Here is a 25,184-nt window from a genome sequence, read left to right on the forward strand (position 1 = left end):
GCTATAAATCTGAAACGTTAACACAGACGAACAGAAGTAAGAGTCTAGCGACCTACAGCTGTGGATTTAGAACCGCAGCTGCTTCTTCCAGAGTGGGACAGAGCATGCCATTACTGGGTCAACCATCTGGTGTTATCACACACACACACACACCGCTGGACACCGAGATTAACCACAGACGGGACAATTAAAACTGAGCTGTGACCTTAATGTAGCCTGTCGTCGCTACTCTGAGCTCAGCACTGGAGAAACCGCACTATGTATCTTCTGAAGAAGGGTAGGAAACCAGCCTTCTCCCTCCCCTTGCCATAAAAATAAAAAAAACACTAGGTGGAGCCCTAAAAACGTTGTACCTAGTGTTCCTTTAACCCCCAAACGGAGATGATTTCAGTCACAGTCTCTATCTGTTCCTCACCAGAGACGGTGGTGGGGGGGACCTCAAATGTCAGCCCTCCCCTGGTCTGAGGTTGGTGGAACATTGTGGAAGAGAAAAGCCATCCAGACTCGATGACCTCACCTCCTCATGTGATCAGCCAAAATGATCTCACCCCCTCGTGTGACCCTCCTCTCGCCCCGACAACTCGGAGAAGAGCTCATGAAGTTACACACATACTTTAATGAGGATTGGGTTTCCATGGAGACAGCCGTGTGTTTGACCCCAGCCAGAGAGTTGTGACCTCTGTGTGGTCGTCAGTTTTCAGCGTGTGTGTGTGTGGGTTCAAACAGTCACTTGGGTGTGGAATGAATCTGGTAAATATTTAAACAGCAACAAACCTACAACCTCAGCGTGAGGATTTTACCAACACTCCAACGTTCTTTCATCCCTCCATCCTCTTCCCCTCTTCCTCTCACTTTTAACTCCTTTAACTTCTGCTAAAAACTGTCCAAATGTTTGTAGACGCCAGTGTTAGCCTGTTTCGTTATCTTTAAAGTAACACTAAGTACTTTTTTTACCTTAAAATAACAGCTTCATTTTGATACTCCACGAACCTGAACAGAAACGGCACTCTGTGCAACTTTCGTGGGACTGTAGGAACCCTCCCCAGTGCTGTAAAAAGGAATGACGCTAGAGGGAGCTCCGGAGCAAACATCAAATCTTACATAGAGTTCCTTTAAACCTTTAACCCTAAGGCATCAAAACAAGTGACCGTGTGCGATTCTCACCTCCGATGGCCTGCAGTAGTCCGCACACATTGAAGATGCTCTTCTTCATGATGCTCTGGAAGCACATGGTGAAGACGGAGATGAAGGCGACAGCACACAGCAGGAGGATTCCCGCCGCCAGGAAGATGGAGGCGGCCTGCCAGAAGCCGCTGGCGATTTCGCCGAAATGGATGGCGTACGGTCCGCAGAGCACGCCGCGCCGGAGCTGCGGGAGTCGGATACAGCGTCCGTAAAGACCCAGCGTGGGACGGTACGCCTCCCCCGCCGCCGCTGGGGCACCGTGGGAGGAGATCACCGCGTCGGGAGTCCGCGGGAAACCCACCAGCCAATCGGTGCTCATGAAGGCGATGAGCTCACTGAAGGCCGCCACGATGCTGAGAAGAGTCCAGAGCATCGAGCGGCACGTCACAATCACGTGACACATGCTGAGGAAGAGAAAAGAAGAATCGATTCGTATTGTGTTCACACTTGAATCTGTTTAGAAAGTGAGGTAGGGGCTGGTACACAGTTCTACACAGTGACTAGCTCTAATCCACCAATCACTGATGAGGAGATCCAGACTTTTGACTGGCACAGTGTATATTTATTTATTTATTGTGTGATGATCTTACTTTTTCAGTTAAACCGATCCAGAGGCTGCAATTGTACAGAGAAGAGTGAACCAGCCACTCCTAATCACAGTTTCTCTCTCTCTCTCTCTCTTTTTCTCTCTCTCTCTGGACCTGGTGGTCCTGCCGCTCGCCCACTCTCTAGCTTTCCAGTCTCTCTCTCTCCTCCTCCTCCTCTTCTTCTGCTTTCTACATCCTACTGAAGGAGTGGCACCATGGCGCCTGCAGCTCCTAGAGAAAAAGAGAGAGAGAGAGAAAGAAAACGTTACATTCACTCGCATCGCTATCAGAAGAGAAACAGTGCTGTTGACCTCCTGAACTAACAAACATCTGCTTCAAATACAGAAGAGAAGAGAGAGAGAGAGCACAAGGCTTTAATTTACCTCCATCCCACACTGACCACAGGTCAGTCTGAAGCTGATAACAGTGTTTATCTCCACTACCCTCACACACGGCTCTGATTAAACGTCTCAGGTTTCCTGCAAATCTCTGTAAACTCTTCAACCAGGGACCCAGGGACTGGCCGTTCCACCTCCACCAACACCACTGACACAGTACCAGCATCAGGGCCCTACTGACCACGCAGCACTGACATGGAGCTGGACGATACGGCCAACATTTATATCGCGATATATTTCTTAATTTCGATATGATTTAATTCCAATATTGAACAATAAAAAAGCCACAGAAAAAAATGCCAACACGACATCGCCCCTTAAACAACAACCTCTCGGCTTTGATAATATTAATACTTTTAAACTAACTTTAAAATCGAGAGCAATGAACTGACGACAGCGCCCTCTAGTGACCGTCAGTCAGTGACTGATGCTGGAAATAATGTGTATTGAAACCCTGACAATGTGTTAATAAATAATATAATTGTTACTGAAACATTTTATATTGCAATAAATATCGATATTGAATTATGGTCCAGTCCTACCCTGACATCACTGAAGACACCAGCACTGACGCAGTTCCAACATCAGGACTGACACCAGCACTTCTGTCACGACATCACCGGTAACAACAGGGATAAAACACACTGTCTGAAGACAGTGAAACAAGTGTGTGTGTGTATGTGAGTGACAAGTGAGTGTGTGTGCGTCCTTCACTGTGAAACCTAAACTAGCTACCATTCAGTTTAGCTCTGAGGTCACAGGTCTGGTGGGTTGACCTTGTAAAGAAGAGTGTATGGGCTTCAGTTTCTGCCATTTGTCTTTGTGTGTGTGTGTGTGTGTGTGTGTGTGTGTGTGTGATTGAGTATTGTTCGTGTTTGTGTAATCAGGATATCCTTGCATTCATTTGGGCTATTATTTTGAAGCTGGTTTTTGTTTACATATTTGTGTGTGTGTGTGTGTGTGTGTTTGTGCAGATATGTAAGTGAGTTTAAATATGCTGGACAACATGGAATAAAAACCTGTCTGGTGGTCTGGACAGTTTCTCTCTCTCTCACACACACACACACACACACACACACAAAGAGAAAAAGCAAAACTCACACTGTACAAGGCTCAAAGAGAACATACAGGAAATCCCCCAGTGAACAATTGCAAACAACCTTCAATAAAACACCACATTTCCAAAGCTGCAGCAGGAATTACACTCATTGTGATGGTGAAGTCAGTTTCTTACAGACCATCTTCCTCTTCTATTTGTCCATTCCATCTTAAATGGTGCAGCTGTTACATTCTGAGCCTTTTATCTTCAAAACAAATCCAAGAGGGTCAGCGGTTCAATTCCCAGGACAGGTAGAAAAAAATGAATCCACGGCTGAAGTGCTCTTGAGAAAGGCACCTAACCCCTAAACTCTACTTCTTTTAAAAAGCCATCTTCACAAGAAAATGGGAATATTTTCATATGTTTTATTGGTATCTGTTAGATTCCTTTATTATTCATTCAATTATTCATTGTCTGTAACCCTTACAGCCTACCGGGAAACACTGGTCGAAAGTCAGGAAAACACCCTGGAGGGGGCGCCAGTCCTTTACAGGGTGACACACATTCACACCTACGAACATGTTTGAGTCGCCAATCCACCTACCAGCGTGTGTTTTTCGACTGTGGGAGGAAACCCACGCAGACACAGGGAGAACACACCACATTCCTCACAGACAGTCACCCGGAGGAAACCCACACAGGCACAGGGAGAACACACCGCACTCCTCACAGACAGTCACCGGGAGGAAACCCACACAGGCACAGGGAGAACACACCGCACTCCTCACAGACAGTCACCGGGAGGAAACCCACACAGGCACAGGGAGAACACACCACATTCCTCACAGACAGTCACCGGGAGGAAACCCACACAGGCACAGGGAGAACACACCGCACTCCTCACAGACAGTCACCCAGAGCAGGACTGTCTGTGAGGGTTTTTGTCCTGATAACGACAACACGATAGTCTACAAACACAATTCCAACATAAACAGAAACTTAAACTGACACCAGTACAGAGCCAAAAACAAACACAGAGTCTGACACTGACACAAACACAATCACTGACAAAGACACAAATGTAAATACAGACACGTATTACCACTATATATTAATGTAATATGCAATTATTTGTCATTGTACAAGCTACAAACACAAAGATAAAACGGCGACATAAACACAGAGACAAACGCAAAGATAAAACACCGACATAAACACAGAGACAAACACAAAGATAAAACACCGACATAAACACAGAGACAGACACAAAGATAAAACGGCGACATAAACACAGAGACAGACACAAACATAAAACACCGACATAAACACAGAGACAGAAGCAAAGATAAAACACCGACATAAACACAGAGACAGACACAAACATAAAACACCGACATAAACACAGAGACAAACACAAAGATAAAACACCGACATAAACACAGAGACAGACACAAAAATAAAACACCGACATAAACACAGAGACAGACGCAAAGATAAAACGCCAACATAAACACAGAGACAAACACAAACATAAAACACTGACATAAACACGGAGACAAACACAAACATAAAACACTGACATAAACACAGAGACAAACACAAACATAAAACACCGACATAAACACAGAGACAAACGCAAAGATAAAACACAGACATAAACACAGAGACAAACACAAACATAAAACACCGACATAAACACAGAGACAGACGCAAAGATAAAACACCGACATAAACACAGAGACAGACACAAACATGAAACACCGACATAAACACAGAGACAAACACAAACATAAAACACCGACATAAACACAGAGACAGACGCAAAGATAAAACACCGACATAAACACAGAGACAGACACAAACATGAAACACCGACATAAACACAGAGACAAACACAAACATAAAACACCGACATAAACACAGAGACAGACACAAACATGAAACACGACATAAACACAGAGACAAACACAAACATAAAACACCGACATAAACACAGAGACAAACGCAAAGATAAAACGCCGACATAAACACAGAGACAGACGCAAAGATAAAATGCCAACATAAACACAGAGACAAACACAAACATAAAACACTGACATAAACACGGAGACAAACACAAACATAAAACACTGACATAAACACAGAGACAGACAAAAACATAAAACACTGACATAAACACAGAGACAAACACAAAGATAAAACACAGACATAAACACAGAGACAAACACAAACATAAAACACTGACATAAACACAGAGACAGACAAAAACATAAAACACCGACATAAACACAGAGACAGACACAAACATGAAACACAGACATAAACACAGAGACAAACACAAACATAAAACACCGACATAAACACAGAGACAAACGCAAAGATAAAACACCGACATAAACACAGAGACAAACACAAACATGAAACACCGACATAAACACAGAGACAAACACAAACATGAAACACCGACATAAACACAGAGACAGACAAAAACATAAAACACCGACATAAACACAGAGACAGACACAAACATGAAACACAGACATAAACACAGAGACAAACACAAACATAAAACACTGACATAAACACAGAGACAAACGCAAAGATAAAACACCGACATAAACACAGAGACAAACACAAACATAAAACACTGACATAAACACGGAGACAAACACAAACATAAAACACTGACATAAACACAGAGACAGACAAAAACATAAAACACAGACATAAACACAGAGACAAACACAAACATAAAACACTGACATAAACACAGAGACAAACACAAACATAAAACACCGACATAAACACAGAGACAAACACAAAGATAAAACACAGACATAAACACAGAGACAGACACAAACATGAAACACCGACATAAACACAGAGACAAACACAAGCATAAAACACCGACATAAACACAGAGACAGACACAAACATGAAACACCGACATAAACACAGAGACAAACACAAACATAAAACACTGACATAAACACAGAGACAAACATAAAGATAAAACACAGACATAAACACAGAGACAAACGCAAAGATAAAACACAGACATAAACACAGAGACAAACACAAAGATAAAACACCGACATAAACACAGAGACAGACACAAAGATAAAACGCCGACATAAACACAGAGACAAACACAAAGATAAAACGCCGACATAAACACAGAGACAAACACAAACATAAAACACCGACATAAACACAGAGACAAACACAAAGATAAAACACCGACATAAACACAGAGACAAACACAAACATAAAACACCGACATAAACACAGAGACAAACACAAAGATAAAACACCGACATAAACACAGAGACAAACGCAAAGATAAAACACCGACATAAACACAGAGACAAACACAAACATAAAACACCGACATAAACACAGAGACAAACACAAACATAAAACACCGACATAAACACAGAGACAGACGCAAAGATAAAACACCGACATAAACACAGAGACAGACGCAAAGATAAAACACTGACATAAACACAGAGACAAACGCAAAGATAAAACACCGACATAAACACAGAGACAGACGCAAAGATAAAACACCGACATAAACACAGAGACAGACGCAAAGATAAAACACTGACATAAACACAGAGACAGACGCAAAGATAAAACACTGACATAAACACAGAGACAAACACAAAGATAAAACACCGACATAAACACAGAGACAGACGCAAAGATAAAACACCGACATAAACACAGAGACAGACGCAAAGATAAAACACTGACATAAACACAGAGACAAACACAAAGATAAAACACCGACATAAACACAGAGACAAACACAAACATAAAACACCGACATAAACACAGAGACAAACGCAAAGATAAAACGCCGACATAAACACAGAGACAAACACAAACATAAAACACCGACATAAACACAGAGACAAACACAAAGATAAAACACCGACATAAACACAGAGACAAACACAAAGATAAAACACCGACATAAACACAGAGACAAACGCAAAGATAAAACACCGACATAAACACAGAGACAAACGCAAAGATAAAACACCGACATAAACACAGAGACAAACACAAACATAAAACACCGACATAAACACAGAGACAAACACTAACATAAAACACCGACATAAACACAGAGACAGACGCAAAGATAAAACACCGACATAAACACAGAGACAGACGCAAAGATAAAACACCGACATAAACACAGAGACAAACACAAAGATAAAACACCGACATAAACACAGAGACAAACACAAAGATAAAACACCGACATAAACACAGAGACAGACGCAAAGATAAAACACCGACATAAACACAGAGACAGACGCAAAGATAAAACACTGACATAAACACAGAGACAAACACAAAGATAAAACACCGACATAAACACAGAGACAAACACAAACATAAAACACCGACATAAACACAGAGACAAACGCAAAGATAAAACGCCGACATAAACACAGAGACAAACACAAACATAAAACACCGACATAAACACAGAGACAAACACAAAGATAAAACACCGACATAAACACAGAGACAAACACAAAGATAAAACACCGACATAAACACAGAGACAAACACAAAGATAAAACACCGACATAAACACAGAGACAAACACAAAGATAAAACACCGACATAAACACAGAGACAAACACAAACATGAAACACCGACATAAACACAGAGACAAACACAAAGATAAAACACCGACATAAACACAGAGACAAACACAAAGATAAAACACCGACATAAACACAGAGACAAACACAAAGATAAAACACCGACATAAACACAGAGACAAACACAAACATAAAACACCGACATAAACACAGAGACAAACACAAAGATAAAACACCGACATAAACACAGAGACAAACACAAAGATAAAACACCGACATAAACACAGAGACAAACACAAACATGAAACACCGACATAAACACAGAGACAAACACAAAGATAAAACACCGACATAAACACAGAGACAAACACAAAGATAAAACACCGACATAAACACAGAGACAAACACAAACATAAAACACCGACATAAACACAGAGACAGACGCAAAGATAAAACACTGACATAAACACAGAGACAAACACAAAGATAAAACACCGACATAAACACAGAGACAAACACAAACATAAAACACCGACATAAACACAGAGACAAACACAAAGATAAAACACTGACATAAACACAGAGACAAACACAAAGATAAAACGCCGACATAAACACAGAGACAAACACAAAGATAAAACACCGACATAAACACAGAGACAAACACAAAGATAAAACACCGACATAAACACAGAGACAAACACAAAAATAAAACACCGACATAAACACAGAGACAAACACAAAGATAAAACACCGACATAAACACAGAGACAAACACAAACATGAAACACCGACATAAACACAGAGACAAACACAAACATAAAACACCGACATAAACACAGAGACAAACACAAACATAAAACACCGACATAAACACAGAGACAGACGCAAAGATAAAACAACGACATAAACACAGAGACAGACACAAACATGAAACACCGACATAAACACAGAGACAAACACAAACATAAAACACCGACATAAACACAGAGACAGACGCAAAGATAAAACAACGACATAAACACAGAGACAAACACAAACATAAAACGCCGACATAAACACAGAGACAGACGCAAAGATAAAACGCCGACATAAACACAGAGACAGACACAAACATAAAACACCGACATAAACACAGAGACAGACGCAAAGATAAAACAACGACATAAACACAGAGACAGACGCAAAGATAAAACAACGACATAAACACAGAGACAAACAGAGAACAAACTGACAAACAACAGAAACAATATTAATAATGACACAAACACAGACACAAAAGATGACAGACACAACAAACAAGTGTGATCCCATTTCATCAACAGATACCCACGACTCCCCCAATCTCACACACCTTCAACAACCTGGGAAAGTGAGGAGCATATACTTCCTCCAAGACACAACACGTGCGGACAGCTCAACACTCTTGGAGGAGAACGCTACATCCCCAGATCTAATATGTGAGGCAGTGGCGTGCATCCAATGCAGCAACAACCTCACAGTGTGAATACAATGCTTAGATCAGCTCATTAACCTCCAAACAGGAAACACTAACAATGCGGTCACCACGGAAACAACCGGAGGAATGTGGAGAGACACAAAGCCAGTGAGGGGTGAGAGAGAGAGAGGTGCTCTACCCAAAGGGGTTCAAAGGATCAGAAACATCATGATTACCGACTGTGGACTGAAATAGAAGTCTCAACCCTTGACACACAGAGGTCACCCAGAGTCCACACACGCAAACACACCCACCTCCACACTCATTCAATCTAACACACTCACACAGTTTTTATATATGTGCTAATGTGGTGCAGTAATGACATTTTTCTAAATTAATTCAGTAAAATATTACATTTTATTCATTCATTCATTGTTTGTAGCCCTTATCCAGTTCAGGGCAGTGGGTGCGGAGCTTAGCCTGAATCACTGGGTGCAAGGCGGGAACACACCCTGGAGGGGGCGCCAGGAAACCCATGCAGATACAGGGAGAACACACCACACTCCTCACAGACAGTCACCCGGAGGAAACCCACGCAGACACAGAGAGAACACACCACACTCCTCACAGACAGTCACCCGGAGGAAGCCCACACGGACACAGGGAGAACACACCACACTCCTCACAGACAGTCACCCGGAGGAAACCCACGCAGACACAGAGAGAACACACCACACTCCTCACAGACAGTCACCCGGAGCAAACCCACGCAAACACAGAGAGAACACACCACACTCCTCACAGTCACCCGGAGGAAACCCATGCAGACACAGAGAGAACACACCACACTCCTCAAAGACAGTCACCCGAAGGGAACCCATGCAGACACAGGGAGAACACACCACACTCTTCACAGACAGTCACCCGGAGGAAACCCACGCAGACACAGAGAGAACACACCACACTCCTCACAGACAGTCACCCGGAGGAAACCCACGCAGACACAGGGAGAACATACCACACTCCTCACAGACAGTCACCCGGAGGGAAACCACGCAGACACAGAGAGAACACACCACACTCCTCACAGAAAGTCACCCGGAGGAAACCCACGCAGACACAGAGAGAACACACCACACTCCTCACAGACAGTCACCCGGAGGAAACCCACGCAGACACAGAGAGAACATACCACACTCCTCACAGACAGTCACCCAGAGGAAACCCATGCAGACACACGGAGAACACACCACACTCCTCACAGTCACCCGGAGGAAGCCCACACGGACACAGGGAGAACACACCACACTCCTCACAGACAGTCACCCGGAGGAAACCCACGCAGACACAGAGAGAACACACCACACTCCTCACAGACAGTCACCCGGAGCAAACCCACGCAAACACAGAGAGAACACACCACACTCCTCACAGTCACCCGGAGGAAACCCATGCAGACACAGAGAGAACACACCACACTCCTCAAAGACAGTCACCCGGAGGAAACCCACGCAGACACAGAGAGAACACACCACACTCCTCACAGACAGTCACCCGGAGGAAACCCACGCAGACACAGGGAGAACATACCACACTCCTCACAGACAGTCACCCGGAGGGAAACCACGCAGACACAGAGAGAACACACCACACTCCTCACAGAAAGTCACCCGGAGGAAACCCACGCAGACACAGAGAGAACACACCACACTCCTCACAGACAGTCACCCGGAGGAAACCCACGCAGACACAGAGAGAACACACCACACTCCTCACAGACATTCACCCGGAGGGAACCCATGCAGACACAGAGAGAACACACCACACTCCTCACAGACAGTCACCCGGAGGAAACCCACGCAGACACAGAGAGAACACACCACACTCCTCACAGACAGTCACCCGGAGGGAACCCATGCAGACACAGAGAGAACACACCACACTCCTCACAGACAGTCACCCGGAGGAAACCCACGCAGACACAGAGAGAACACACCACACTCCTCACAGACAGTCACCCGGAGGAAACCCACGCAGACACAGAGAGAACACACCACACTCCTCACAGACAGTCACCCGGAGGAAACCCACGCAGACACAGGGAGAACACACCACACTCCTCACAGACAGTCACCCGGAGGAAACCCACGCAGACACAGGGAGAACATACCACACTCCTCACAGACAGTCACCCGGAGGAAACCCACGCAGACACAGGGAGAACACACCACACTCCTCACAGACAGTCACCCGGAGGAAACCCACGCAGACACAGAGAGAACACACCACACTCCTCACAGACAGTCACCTGGAGCTGTGCTCAAACCCACAATCTGCAGGACCCTGGAGCTGTGACAGGGGGGGGATGTCTATAATGGACTTTCTTTAACCTTCAACCTTCTGAACCCCAACTTTGGTAAAAAATAAATAAATAAAGTGGAGTAATTACCTAAAGTAACTATTCCCCCTCTTTAATTTTCTCAGCTGCACTCTACGTTCTGTGAAAGTGTCGTAAAGAGTGAAAATGTCACTTTACACCAGCTACACTTTCTTCAGCTCCATTCTGTGATTAAAACAACAAACAGAAGTGAAGCGAGGGGAGATGGGGGAAGAAAACTGAGTCACAGCACCACAACATAAGGAGATCTACACTTTCCCCTCTAACACACACTGACTAATACATTACATCAACACACACACACAGTAATTTGTTACACTGCTCCGGCTGTTAAAGTAATAATGCAGACTCTTAGGCCAGCTGAACTAGGACAGTCTGTCTGTACACAACCCTCAATGCAGTTTAACAAGTCAGTAAGACCGTCCGAACAAGACCCTCACGCCGTCCGAACAAGACCCACGGGCCGTCTGAACAAGACCCTCACGCCGTCCGAACAAGACCCACGGCCCGTCTGAACAAGACCCTCACGCCGTCCGAACAAGACCCACGGCCCGTCTGAACAAGACCCTCACGCCGTCCGAACAAGACCCACGGGCCGTCTGAACAAGACCCTCACGCCGTCCGAACAAGACCCACGGCCCGTCTGAACAAGACCCTCACGCCGTCCGAACAAGACCCACGGCCCGTCTGAACAAGACCCTCACGCCGTCCGAACAAGACCCACGGGCCGTCTGAACAAGACCCTCATGCCGACCAAACAAGACCCTCACACCAGCTGGACAAGACCCTCAGCCAGCTAAACAAGACCCTCTCACCGGCCAAACAAGACCCTCACACCAGCTGGACAATACTCTCAGCCAGCTAAACAAGACCCTCAGCCAGCTAAACAAGACCCTCTCACCGGCCAAACAAGACCCTCACGCCGGCCAAACAAGACCCTCACACCAGCTGGACAAGACCCTCAGCCAGCTAAACAAGACCCTCTCACCGGCCAAACAAGACCCTCACACCAGCTGGACAATACTCTCAGCCAGCTAAACAAGACCCTCAGCCAGCTAAACAAGACCCTCTCACCGGCCAAACAAGACCCTCACGCCGTCCGAACAAGACCCACGGGCCGTCTGAACAAGACCCTCACGCCGTCCGAACAAGACCCTCATGCCGACCAAACAAGACCCTCACACCAGCTGGACAAGACCCTCAGCCAGCTAAACAAGACCCTCTCACCGGCCAAACAAGACCCTCACACCAGCTGGACAATACTCTCAGCCAGCTAAACAAGACCCTCAGCCAGCTAAACAAGACCCTCTCACCGGCCAAACAAGACCCTCACGCCGTCCGAACAAGACCCACGGGCCGTCTGAACAAGACCCTCACGCCGTCCGAACAAGACCCTCATGCCGACCAAACAAGACCCTCACACCAGCTGGACAAGACCCTCAGCCAGCTAAACAAGACCCTCTCACCGGCCAAACAAGACCCTCACACCAGCTGGACAATACTCTCAGCCAGCTAAACAAGACCCTCAGCCAGCTAAACAAGACCCTCTCACCGGCCAAACAAGACCCTCACACCAGCTGGACAATACTCTCAGCCAGCTAAACAAGACCCTCAGCCAGCTAAACAAGACCCTCTCACCGGCCAAACAAGACCCTCTCACCGGCCAAACAAGACCCTCACGCCGGCCAAACAAGACCCTCACACCAGCTGGACAAGACTCTTAGCCAGCTAAACAAGACCCTCATACCATACCCAACCACACATTCCCACATCTGGATCCAGACGTGGCAGCTGCCTCTTTCGGGACGCACACAGAGCTCCGCAATGTGCCGGTCAGACAGCGTCCTCCCTCTGTGAAAGACTTTAACTGGACTCTGCAAAGCAATAAGTTACCGCTCTCCCCTCTGCCCCCAACTACACCACATCTCTCTGAATTTCCTACCTTTTACTACCACTCCTGACCCACACATTCAGACCTCTACAGCCCCGCACTGGTCAGGAAGAGGAGGTCAGCAAGAGCAGGGAAGGTGAGGAAGATCTCTACCGTGACTGAGAGTGGTTTATCCTCCACGTCCTGAGCGCTGGGCTCTTTCTCTCCACTGCTCTCAACTTTTCGCTGAATGAGGCTATGTCCTGCAGACTGGAGGAAACCACCACCCTCCCTCCCCCTGGGCTCCTCCCCCTGGGCTCCTCCCCCTCTCCTCCCTCCTAGCAGATCAGTCAGGGTTGGTCCCCCCCCCCTTGGCCAGGGCTCTCCCTCTCAGCTCTGAATGTAGGTTACAATAACACACACTTGGCAACTTGCTCTCTCTCCCTCACTATTTTTCTGACTCTTTCCCTGACTAGTAATAATAATCATAATAATATTAATCTACTAATATACAACATGTAGCACATTTGTATGACAATCAGGTCAAGGTCCTTCAACACAAATTTTTTAAGGAGGGAGGTGGGATGTGAAAGTGGGCCCTGAAGAAATGTGTGTGCCTCCTGTTTAAAAAATATATATATATAATAATAATAATAAAATGATGAAAGAAAACAGGAAATACATTGAACATGTCGTTTTTACTACAACCAAAGGACCATCCCTATGTTTCACTCATTCACCTGGTGGACATTATGCTGTCCATTACTGCTCCTGAGCTGCTGACCCAAGCTTGTGCAATTTATAGCGTAATTCAGAGACCCTGTCTCCCACCGCTGACCTCCTAATCCGCCGTTTAACTCTGAGTGTTTATCCGCACGCAGTGCTCTCGCCGACCTTGGGTCAGTTAAAGGCTGTGAGATGGAGCGCTGATGGACGGAGACGAGGTCCAGACGGCACTTCAAACAGCCGCGAGTGAAAAAAAGGCCAATGACCTCAGCGTAGCAACGGCAGCATAACAAACCGTAAACGTCCATACGGCACTGGCCTTTCATCCTCCCAGACACAGCTCAAAAACCCACTCAAAGCAGAGCAGGGGGAGATACAGGGGTGAAAAAAAGGAGAGGGGTAAAATGTAATCCTGGACACTGCCCACACTGGACCCTCTGCTAACAGAGCAAAGATAACAGAGATAAAACAGATAAAAGCAGTGCACTAACCTCTGAATAAATGAACTGTGAAAGAAGAGGAGTGAGAGACAGACCGTAGTGACAGGACTTAGCATCGAGACCACCCGCAATCACTGGACGCAAGGTAGGAAGACAACACAGGGCATCACACACTCACCCTGTCACTCAGACGCTCACCCCATCACTCACACACTCACACCTCTGGACAGTCATCCACCGCTAGTCCAGCTACCACCATGTGTTTGGTAGAACACGCCAAACCCTTCACAGGGAGTGACACGATGCTGGGAGCCAACCTACGACGCCAGGCCCCTGGTGCTGTGTGACAGTGACACCACCTGCGGCACCACCATGTGGTGTGTATAAATGTATGAATGAGACTGTAACACAAAGCACAAACACAAACAACTGAACAATACTACAGCAGAAAAACATCTGAGGTGGCTGCACTTTACATTTGTTTTCTTTTACAGATTCATCAGCTCAATGTTTCATCAGAACGTCCACAGTTCACCGCTGTGTGGACAAATCTAATACCTACACTAGTACCTACTCTACTCGGCTCTACTTGCTTTTTGGTCGCTGGTACCTAGTACGTGTTCCATTCCAATGGCTCCCTGGTGAAATGTAGATGGCGATGTCGTAAAATCCCGTCTCTAACGGGAACGGCACTCTTTGGAAACCACAACAGCGGTGGTAACGTTAAGCCTTTTTTACTCATCGTGTATTAGTGTGTTGTTGTTATTGTTGTTGTTTGGGACTGAACACAGCTCCGTCATCAGTTCAGACAGATCAGTAGAGTTTGTTCCTTCCTTGCTGCAGCCACAGATTCGTCAGCCACCGATCCAAGGAGCGTTTGAACCTCTTCAAAAGACCACAGTGTAATTTTACAAGCTGCTGTTGTGTGTCGGATAAAAACAAGTGTGATATCTGCTGTAGCTGGTGGCTCCCACCCAAATTTAGTGCATCTAGAGTAAAGTAGGCACCATGCAATGGAAAAGCGCCATAAAATGATTCCAAACCACCATGAAAGATCAAGCAAACTGCCCTCAGATCAGTGTGAAAATAACACCTTCAACCACCACCAGATTACCACCATCTTACCTCCTCCCACCCCCACAAACAACCCCCCACACAGCGGGGGGCCCACAGTCCAAACACAAAGCCTTCAGAGGAAATACATTTACAGTCACTGCTGTAAGAATTAACCCCTTAGAGTCCTCCCTAACAGCCTGCAGGACATCAGAGCTTTAACTGAGGCCTCAGACAATTTAGACGTTAGAAACAGTGTAAAAAGAAGTGTGAACAGAGGAGATGCTGGAATCCATTCAGTTAAATCCCATGTTAATATATTTGGTGCAAACAACATTTTTTCTGAGGATCCATGCTTTGATTTTAGACGTTTCTCACACTCCTACAAGTCTCACTTGAATTCCTGCAGGTTCCTAAAAGATGACACCAGAGGTTTCCATAAGCATGGCTCTGTTCTTCAGGTTCCTGGTGTTAGGAAGGTTAATGGAGGTTACCGAGCATGTGCTCATGAAATAGAGCCCCTGATGTTAAACAACCCAGCTACGGGCTTCTTGAAGCATGTTTTAGAGCGTTTTCGCCCCTGAAAATCTGTACCAGGGGTTCGTGTTTTTGTTACACTGTATACATTTGATCGGGTAAGTTTCACACGGCAGTTTAACAAGCGAATTAAAGAACTTCGACTGCGTCTCCACCAGAGGCGATTGCTCTAAGACTGCAAGGGAAGCTCAGCTTCCTCTAAAATGTCAAAAAATAAGTGATCAAATATATACTGTTGTGTGTACATGTCATTGAATAAATATGCACTACAACGCGCTCAACTTTTGTTCAGAATCAGCTTCTTATCACTGGTAAAGATGCAGCTTTCCTCTCAATCATTCCCGCAGCTTCACAGTGATTTAAACAGCGAGGACGCTGAGCGTCCACAGAGGTCAATAGCGAAGCAGCGAAGTGCAGCGAAACGAGACGAGTCATTGGATAAATGCTGGGCTTTGTCCCGCCCATCGGACGCTCAGCGTCTCTGGGGCTCTATGGGGCAGTGGGCTGGCCTCGGCTGGCCCGGACGCTCAGCTTCTGCATGATGATTGGATGATCTGTCTGAGGCTGAATCCCTTTTTGATTGACAGCGAAATGAGCGAATCAGCTCATGAGCTTGTGTTTGGAGACTGACTTCTATCACTTTTTCTGACTTCTATCGCAGTTTCTGTCCAGTGGGTGCTGCTGAGCCCCTCCACCGTCACAAAGCACTCACAGGCGGACACACTTCACATGGGCCAAGGCCGTTTAAGCCTAGCTCTGCTGGGCATTGAGAGGACACTAGTCAGGTCCCTGGAAAAGACGCCTTGTTGGTACGACAGGGTCACAGATCATTTTCTTAAAAAGGAACGGAGGGTAGAATTTATGTATAAATAAACCCACACACTTTATGTAGGCCGAAATTGAGCTTCCCCTCCTTGAAAGACCAGCATCCGCCACTGGTCTCCACACACTTGATTTTGATTGGTTTGTAAACGGCTTGTGTCTGAAGTTGACGTGTGCTTAATTTGGCGGATAGTTGGAAAAAACGAATGAACAGATTCATTTAGTGCTTCTAATATTAAGGTATTACTACCTGCAGCACCAACATCAAGTGCAGCACTTGAGCGAAGGCAGTCGTTAAGTGAAGACTGCAGTAAGGTGAGTTATACTGTGTACTACTACTAGTTACTTGTGGCTCAAATCAAGCTTATATATTATATATAAAACACAAAAAACACAAACAGTGCTTACATAAGGAAAGCTTAAATATTTACCAGCTTATTCGCATCTTTCGTTCCACCTTAAATAGTTGAACTCGTCAAATATTATCTCCTCCTCTCCCCATGTGCTCGTGTTTACTTCTTCTTCTGTTGTTTACTGGGTGTCTCAACTTCAAGTAATTGGTCTGAAAGTCCGAAACCATCCAAAAAGTGTTTTCACACGGTATATGAACCCAACCAGTTTGAGACCACCTCTTGTGGAGGACCAGATTTTGGTTTTTTGGAGGCATCTCTCACACCTGCTGTTCTGGTTGGGACCAAAAAAACGCCCCTTAACGTCAGCTACAGCAATCAAAATCTGTTGGAATATTACGACCTAAGCACAGAGATACTGCTGGACATGACCCCAGTGTAGATTTAAGTGACGTTAAATGGAATCATGTAAATATTACCCCTTTTTAATAGAAAGAAAGAAGCACCAACCAAATCCAGAACCTGGATCTTTATAAATCTTTACAATATGACGACTGCAAATGGGTTTTACTCGATAATTCCCAGCCGAACACGGGCAGATGGGGTTCAAACAGAGACAAAGGCCATCTGGACCCCAAGGTCATTCCCAGCCTTTGACTCAACAGTGAAAGAACAAAGCTCTGAGGGCAGTAAATCAGAGTCCTGTATTATAACACTCCAGGGTCAAGCAATGTCACCTTATTTTAGAGATTTAAAGAGGAGGAGGTCCAAAAGGAACCCCACAGCACCATAAATCCAAACACAACACACTGATTCAGAAACTGAGACTAAAGCCCGGGCGTGTTAAAGCTGAGCTTCCCAAAGCTACCAGGATCTTTTTAGTATATAAAAGTGTTACTGAGGGGCTGCGGAAAAATAAAAAAACAGACCACCATTTTAACGACAATAAAACAATAATAACAAAATAACAATTACAATGCAGATCCTCCATCAGCTTCACTTCCTTCCTGGAGGACAGAGGTGATCGCCTTTGTGAGTGTGTGTGTGTGTCTGATAACAGGATGAGAGCCTATTTTGGTTGAGAGTCCTGTCATGTTTATTATTTAGGGACTTTCCTCTTAGAAAAAGATGCAGGTGGACATCAATAATGTCTCTCTCTCTCTCTCTCTCTCACACACACACACACACACACACACACACACACACACTCCACTAACGGATGCAGGGTCTCAGGGGGACACATTCATTAAGGAGAGTTGAATTAAAAGCGGCGGAGGTGGACACACTGAGAGGAAACACTGTGAGCCTGATTTTTCGATCAGCTTAAAGGAGCTGTGTGTTTCCTCACTGAATCAGATGTTTAAAAGGTGAAAGAATGCTGTGGCTAAAGTGAATCAGAGTCCTGGGAGGTACTCAATGGAGGAAGCGTGCTTTGGTCACTGCTCTGAAACAGAAGCGAGGACGGCCGGTCGTGCCCCTCTCACGGACCACACTGTGCTGGATAATAAAAGTTAAACTGGAATCGCTGCAGTTGGTGTGGAACAGCAGAGCGGACCCTTCACAAAGAGCCATTGTGTTCATCTCTCCTGCATTTCCTCAGACTCCCCCAGCCCCCTAAACTGACCGCCCCCACTGAGAATATCCTCCACGTACTCTCTGTGGTCTCGGACACAAACGCTCGCCAGCATCGATATTTCAACAGCCGCCCTGACCTCAGATTTACATCTACAAACCACACACACACACACACACACACACACAGACATAGCGAACCGCCACTTAATAATTAAAGAAACACTCTGTAATATTTTTTACAGTATAACTGTAGCATTCAAAGCTCCACTGAGCTGTAGAATAGAGCTTCTGTCACTGCTACTCTGGGCTCAGCACTGCAGAGACTGCACTATGTAACCCCCCCACCCCCACCTCCTTCCCCCTCCCTACAGTGCAGTAAATACAATTTACACTACCTTTTAAGAAAAATAAAAGAAGATTTGTATGAAACAACAGCTATTTCCTAACGAATAATAATTAATTGCTAATCGTTAATGGCTATATAGCAAATGCTTGATGAGCCTCTAATAAGAAGTCACCGGTCAAACACGATTAAGAGTGTGTCTCCTTTTTTTAAACACAAAGCAGGACAGGCCGTCATTGATCTTTGGTGTGGTTTCCTATCAACAGTGAGAACACAGTTCCTGTAAAGAACCCAGTGGGTGGAGTTCACATCGAGTGACTGACAGGTGGAGAGAGCTTCTGTACACTGACTGACCTTTGACCAGGAGAAGATATTTCACACAGAGGTGTGGTGATGTGTTGGTAGACCAAGCTGTAGCTATAGCGACCAATTGTGCTTGACTGAAGACTTCAGCCAATCAGATGACAGCCTGAGAGAACGTGGGTGTGGCTGTAAATAGAATTTAAAACCAATGAAGTCTTAAAATGTATCACGTTGTGTTATCTACCACACACACACACACACACACACACTAGATACTTACCACACAACCTCACCCAGGTATCAGTTACTGAATATTCTTTATCTACACCAGACCTGACCACACTCATTCCAGACGTAAGCTCTATAATGATCCATGTACTCGTGATTACTACATTTTTATCGCATTTTCTGTCAGATTTTATTCATTGGTGATATCAGTTCCAATGGCACCACCCTCACTTCACCAAGCTTCCTCTGAGACACATGAAGCACTGCTTCCAACATGTCATCATAGTTCAACATGCTTGAAGGAGAAAACTAACACTGCAGGCCCTTCTACACACCCAGAGAAAACAAGGCCAGATGCACCCTCTTAGACTCCTGGCATGGATGACGTCTCCACAATCTCCAAAAACAATGGCGCTAAACCATATGCAGCTACGCCACTCAGGAGCCCCACACACACTCATCCTGACACACTGTAATACACTATAGGAAGTGTAGGGGGGCATTTCTGTAAACAATAAACTATTAACTATGTCAGAATATGTCAGAACTCAGGGTTTCAGTAATTCAGAATTAAACCTGAGTGAACCTGCAGGATTTGGACTAATTCTATTGGTCGAAAGAGAAGTGAGAGGTTACAAATTGTTTAAAATCACGCACAGATTTACACACGCTCCCAGAACTGACAGGTTTACCTGTTCCAGCCTCAGTATGTGTTTATGTGTGGGGGTGTTTTTGTTGAAGCACCCTTTAGAAATCCACAGGTATTAAATAAGACATAAAATTAAAGAAATTAAATTAAAGTGCAGCTGGTTGTAGTTTCCCCTGCAACTGCACAAAGCAGTGCAAACATTCACTGACATATTTTTGTGTTAATGAGGATTTTAGTGCAGTGTTTTACTGAACCAGTGTCAAATACCTTCACATGACATCAGCATTCCAGCTCAGACACACACACACACACACACACACCATTGTTTTAAGGTGCTTTTAAAAAACAGATTGTCGCTTTAAGACTCTGTGATTACACACTACAGACCTGTCATTAAAAACATAAATCCTGCTGTGTCCTCGCTTGTGTGTGCACACGTGTCCACAAGCCGCACACATTACTACATAAAACGTTAATTATATTCCACTTCTTTGAGTGTGAAACAGAAACATAACCAGGGTCTTAAAAATGGCCACTTTATAACGGATACCTACAAGAGCAAATATGTCAGTTATGAACTGGAATGACATTTACATAATATAGTAAGAGCTAAAATGCTAAAGGTATTCAGCTCAGTGCTAAACGTGTATTAGATATCACCCCTTTCAAACACAGACCTAAAGTTGATGTCCTATTATTCAGTTCAATTTTTTTGTTCCACCTTAAATAGTGCAGCAGTTACATTTTTGCACACGATTTTAAACCTCAGAGTTGTTCAGTAATCTCTAAAAATGTTGGTATGTGATTTCTGTGCATTGTATGACACACTGTTATCTTTGAACAATGGGCTAAAGTACATTAGCATTAGCAGAGGTGTATACAGTAGCAGCAGACTGGAAGCTGGAATCCTGTCTGAACTTTGTTTTTAATAAGAAACACTAAGCTAGCCTCCACTCGAGCAGATTATCAGCAGTTTTCTTGCCTCCTCTGCCCTTACAGGCAGTCAGCTCCTTCCTGTCTGGTGTTTAAAGGGGCAGAGTTTGTGAGAGAGTGTCAGAGGTTCAGAGGGGCTTCCTCTGAGGGATACATAGCCGATAAACCTCAGCTCCAACCCAGCACGCACAACCGTGTGCTAACTCTTTAGCCTCAGCAGCAGCAAGCAGTGGCCAGACTCCTCAGCTCTGAGAAAACCACAACCGCTTTATCTACTTTGACAAATGAAGAAATTTGGATCAAGTCTGCATTGGACATTTTACTGTCCAGACCTCAGGACAAAGCACAACACCAGGCACATCATTGTGTATAATCTCTGTGGGCTAGACATTGTCTCCTAAACTGAACAGGTTTGAGCTAAATGTGGACCAAAAATAACAGAGTCAAATTTCTAAAACTTTATGAAGTTGGAGAAGGTGGCAGTGGGTGCTAGTGTGTTTGTGAATAATGACCAAACGGTAACAATTAAGTCTTTTATTAGCACATCTACTGGCTGATATCATCCCTAAAAGTAAAATATGGTGGTAGCAACATCATGCTAACAGTGCTTCAATGTTTAGCATTTCAGCTAAACTATGACTTAAAAGAACATTATGTCTGTACTGTTTTTTGGTTCCGCCATTTTGTAATAGAGTCCGAAATCATAGTGGACTATTTTCGGGGCACACAAACAATCCCACAGTGTACCGCAAAAAGTGGGTACAACCCATATAGAAAAAACAGAAATAATTAATTATTTAATATCTTTGATTCTGGTCTCCCCCTACAGTTGCAGAGTGTAAATCACTTTTACAGCACTGCCCTGAAATCAAGGGGGCAAAGGGAAGAGAGCTTATTTCCCATACTTCCTCCAAAATATCCATAGTGCCGTTTCTGCTGTGCTGAGCGTAGAGTAGCAATGTCAGGGGCTCTGTACTCCCTATTAAAGTTCATTGAATCATTTCAAATATATCAAAGCTGCACTTCTAAGATAAAAAAAAAAACTACCAAGTGTTTCTTTAAACCCCGTCGAACATGAACCGCATTCAACAAGCTTGTCATTAGCCTGCACATATAGCAAGTTAGCATGGCTGACAGTGCCTGTGGTACATCATCAAAACACAACACTTAAATTTAAGGTGGACTTCCCGAGAAGAAGAGGTGAGAGGGACACACATGGAATGGAACCAGAGCACGAGGAGGAAATGAGAGGAGAGGAAAATGTTGGAGCAGGACGGGAAACGAAAGTGTGTCAGAGTTGTTTTTATCGCTCAGTTTGAAAACCTATCTGTGAACCTTAGGAAAAACTACAGCAGAATCAGAGAGGAGGAGAATGCCTGAGGAACATCCACAGAACATTGAACTGGGGGCATCTCATTCTCATCTGTTAACTCAGTAACACCGGATTTATTTTGACGGAAATGAATCCAGCACTTTTACAGGATACAGGCTACAGGTTAAAGAAATACTTAAGAGACAATACAGAGAGTTCCCCAGATTCAGCCTGTCAGAGACCTGTTTGTTTTATGAAGTTTGCCTTTTTTAGTTAACGCTAACGCAGCTAAAGTAATGGAAGCTTCACCCCAGCATTTAGCATGGTGCTAAATGCATGCCTAAATCATCACATGCCTACCTTTTAATGTCTTTCCATTCCACCTTAAATGGGACAGTGTATGGTGTTAGGTCAGACACTGGTGCAACATTTAAGAAGGAAAAAAAAATCAGAATAAAAGCCTGGTCCATACATTGCTGGAGTAATATTTCAAAATTTTTAAAATATTGTTATGTTTTACTGAAACAAACCACATTTCTTATCATGTTTCAGTGTGTATACATTAAACACCTGCATCTAAACACTAGTGTACTGACTACACTTGTTTATAGTACACACACACACACACACAGATGAACACACGCCTGATGCGATCATTTGTGTGTTTTTTAGATTATAGCACTTAGTAGAAACAACTACACAGCTCAACAGAATCTGCTGACTGTGATATTACATCACATCCTTTTAAAGAGCCCATCTCACAGAAAAACTAACTCCTCACCTTTTTCATATGTTGTCTATTAGTGGCTCCCACCAGGGGTCACCACAATGGATTGATACAATATGCACATTACACTTGGCACAGATTATACACTGGATTATCCTCTTTGACACAACCGTCCCATTCATCAGGGCATTACCAATGAGCATCTTGTACTGGGCACCCAGAGGAAACCCACACAGACACAGGGAAAACACACTACAACTTTCAGTTTTTGCAGTGATCAGCACAGAGCAGCAATGATAGAGGCTCTGTTCAAACTATTACAGGTCAGAGGACAATCATAATGATTCGGAAGCTGTAATTTTAAGGTAGAAATATTATGTAATGTTCCTTTAATATATACAAACAAGTTTCACCAAAAATAAATAAATAAATAAAATAATAATAATAATTTCTGTGGGCGGCACGGTTGCAACATCACACAGCTCCAGGGTCCTGAGCACAGCTCCGGGTGACTGTCTGTGAGGAGTGTGGTGTGTTCTCCCTGTGTCTGCGTGGGTTTCCTCCGGGTGATTGTCTGTGAGGAGTGTGGTGTGTTCTCCCTGTGTCTGCGTGGGTTTCCTCCGGGTGATTGTCTGTGAGGAGTGTGGTGTGTTCTCCCTGTGTCTGCGTGGGTTTCCTCCGGGTGATTGTCTGTGAGGAGTGTGGCGTGTTCTCCCTGTGTCTGCGTGGGTTTCCTCTGGGTGACTGTCTGTGAGGAATGTGGTGTGTTCTCTCTGTGTCTGCGTGGGTTTCCTCCGGGTGACTGTCTGTGAGGAGTGTGGTGTGTTCTCCCTGTGTCTGCGTGGATTTCCGCCGGGTGACTGTCTGTGAGGAGTGTGGTGTGTTTTTCTGTGTCTGCATGGGTTTCCAAGAGGAACCCACGGTCCAAACACACACATTGGTAGGTGGATTGGTGACTCAAAAGTGTGCATAGGTGTAAATGTGTGAGTGTGTGTCGCCCTGTGAAGGACTGGCGCCCCCTCCAGGGTTTGTTCCCGCCTTGCGCCCAGTGATTCCGGGGAGGCTCCGGACCCACCACAACCCTGACCTGGATACTGGATACAGACAATGAATGATTAATTTCTGCATGCAGCAAAATCTGAATGAGCACCTATTTATTTTACACAACAATGAACTGAGGAGAATGGGTGCTATTCATAAATAATGCTCTGATATTTTTTTTTAAATATATTTCTGGCATTCCAGTAATGTCATGAGGCTACCCATCTGACTCATCACAGTCAAAGAGGGCACAGCACTCTCCATAAACTGCAGGAAATCAGTCAACCTATCGGACCATAAAAACAAGGCCATTGTTTCTAAGTGATGATGGGGGTCTAATACCTGAAAGTGTATTATACTGCTTGGTAACTACAAAAACAGATGAAAACAAACACTGAGTCACTGCTGAGTGGAAGCAATGTGGATTTTCACTTAGTGACACAACGGCCATCATTCCAAATTACGTCATCTTTAACAGTAAACCTTTCACCCCGTACAGTGAATTCATTAATACAGTGCGTACATTTTTTTAAGCATGCAATTAGCACCATACTCACTGGTGTCCAAATGCATCCATTACATACTAGCTAAAGCTATT

At 44.6% G+C, this 25,184-nt stretch overlaps 1 protein-coding gene across 2 annotated transcripts in view; it reads right to left on the reverse strand.

The window, feature by feature from the left end:
• The window catches only part of lhfpl2a (LHFPL tetraspan subfamily member 2a), a 36,852-nt gene that overhangs the window by 3,743 nt on the left and 7,925 nt on the right, over positions 1 to 25,184 (reverse strand). The window contains exons 1-3 of one of the 2 annotated variants that reach the window (XM_066646418.1): positions 13,722 to 13,768; positions 1,776 to 2,003; positions 1,165 to 1,589 (exon numbers count right to left, since the gene is read on the reverse strand). In XM_066646418.1, the coding sequence (XP_066502515.1) occupies positions 1,165 to 1,588 (424 nt within the window). In that variant the 5' untranslated portion in view covers position 1,589; positions 1,776 to 2,003; positions 13,722 to 13,768. Of the gene's footprint in view, positions 1 to 1,164; positions 1,590 to 1,775; positions 2,004 to 13,721; positions 13,769 to 25,184 lie in introns of those variants that run through there. The other variant, XM_066646417.1, reaches the window with a different exon arrangement.

The sequence above is a fragment of the Hoplias malabaricus genome, chromosome 15, assembly GCF_029633855.1.
Source record: "Hoplias malabaricus isolate fHopMal1 chromosome 15, fHopMal1.hap1, whole genome shotgun sequence".
In the NCBI taxonomy this organism is placed as follows: Eukaryota; Metazoa; Chordata; class Actinopteri; order Characiformes; family Erythrinidae; genus Hoplias; species Hoplias malabaricus.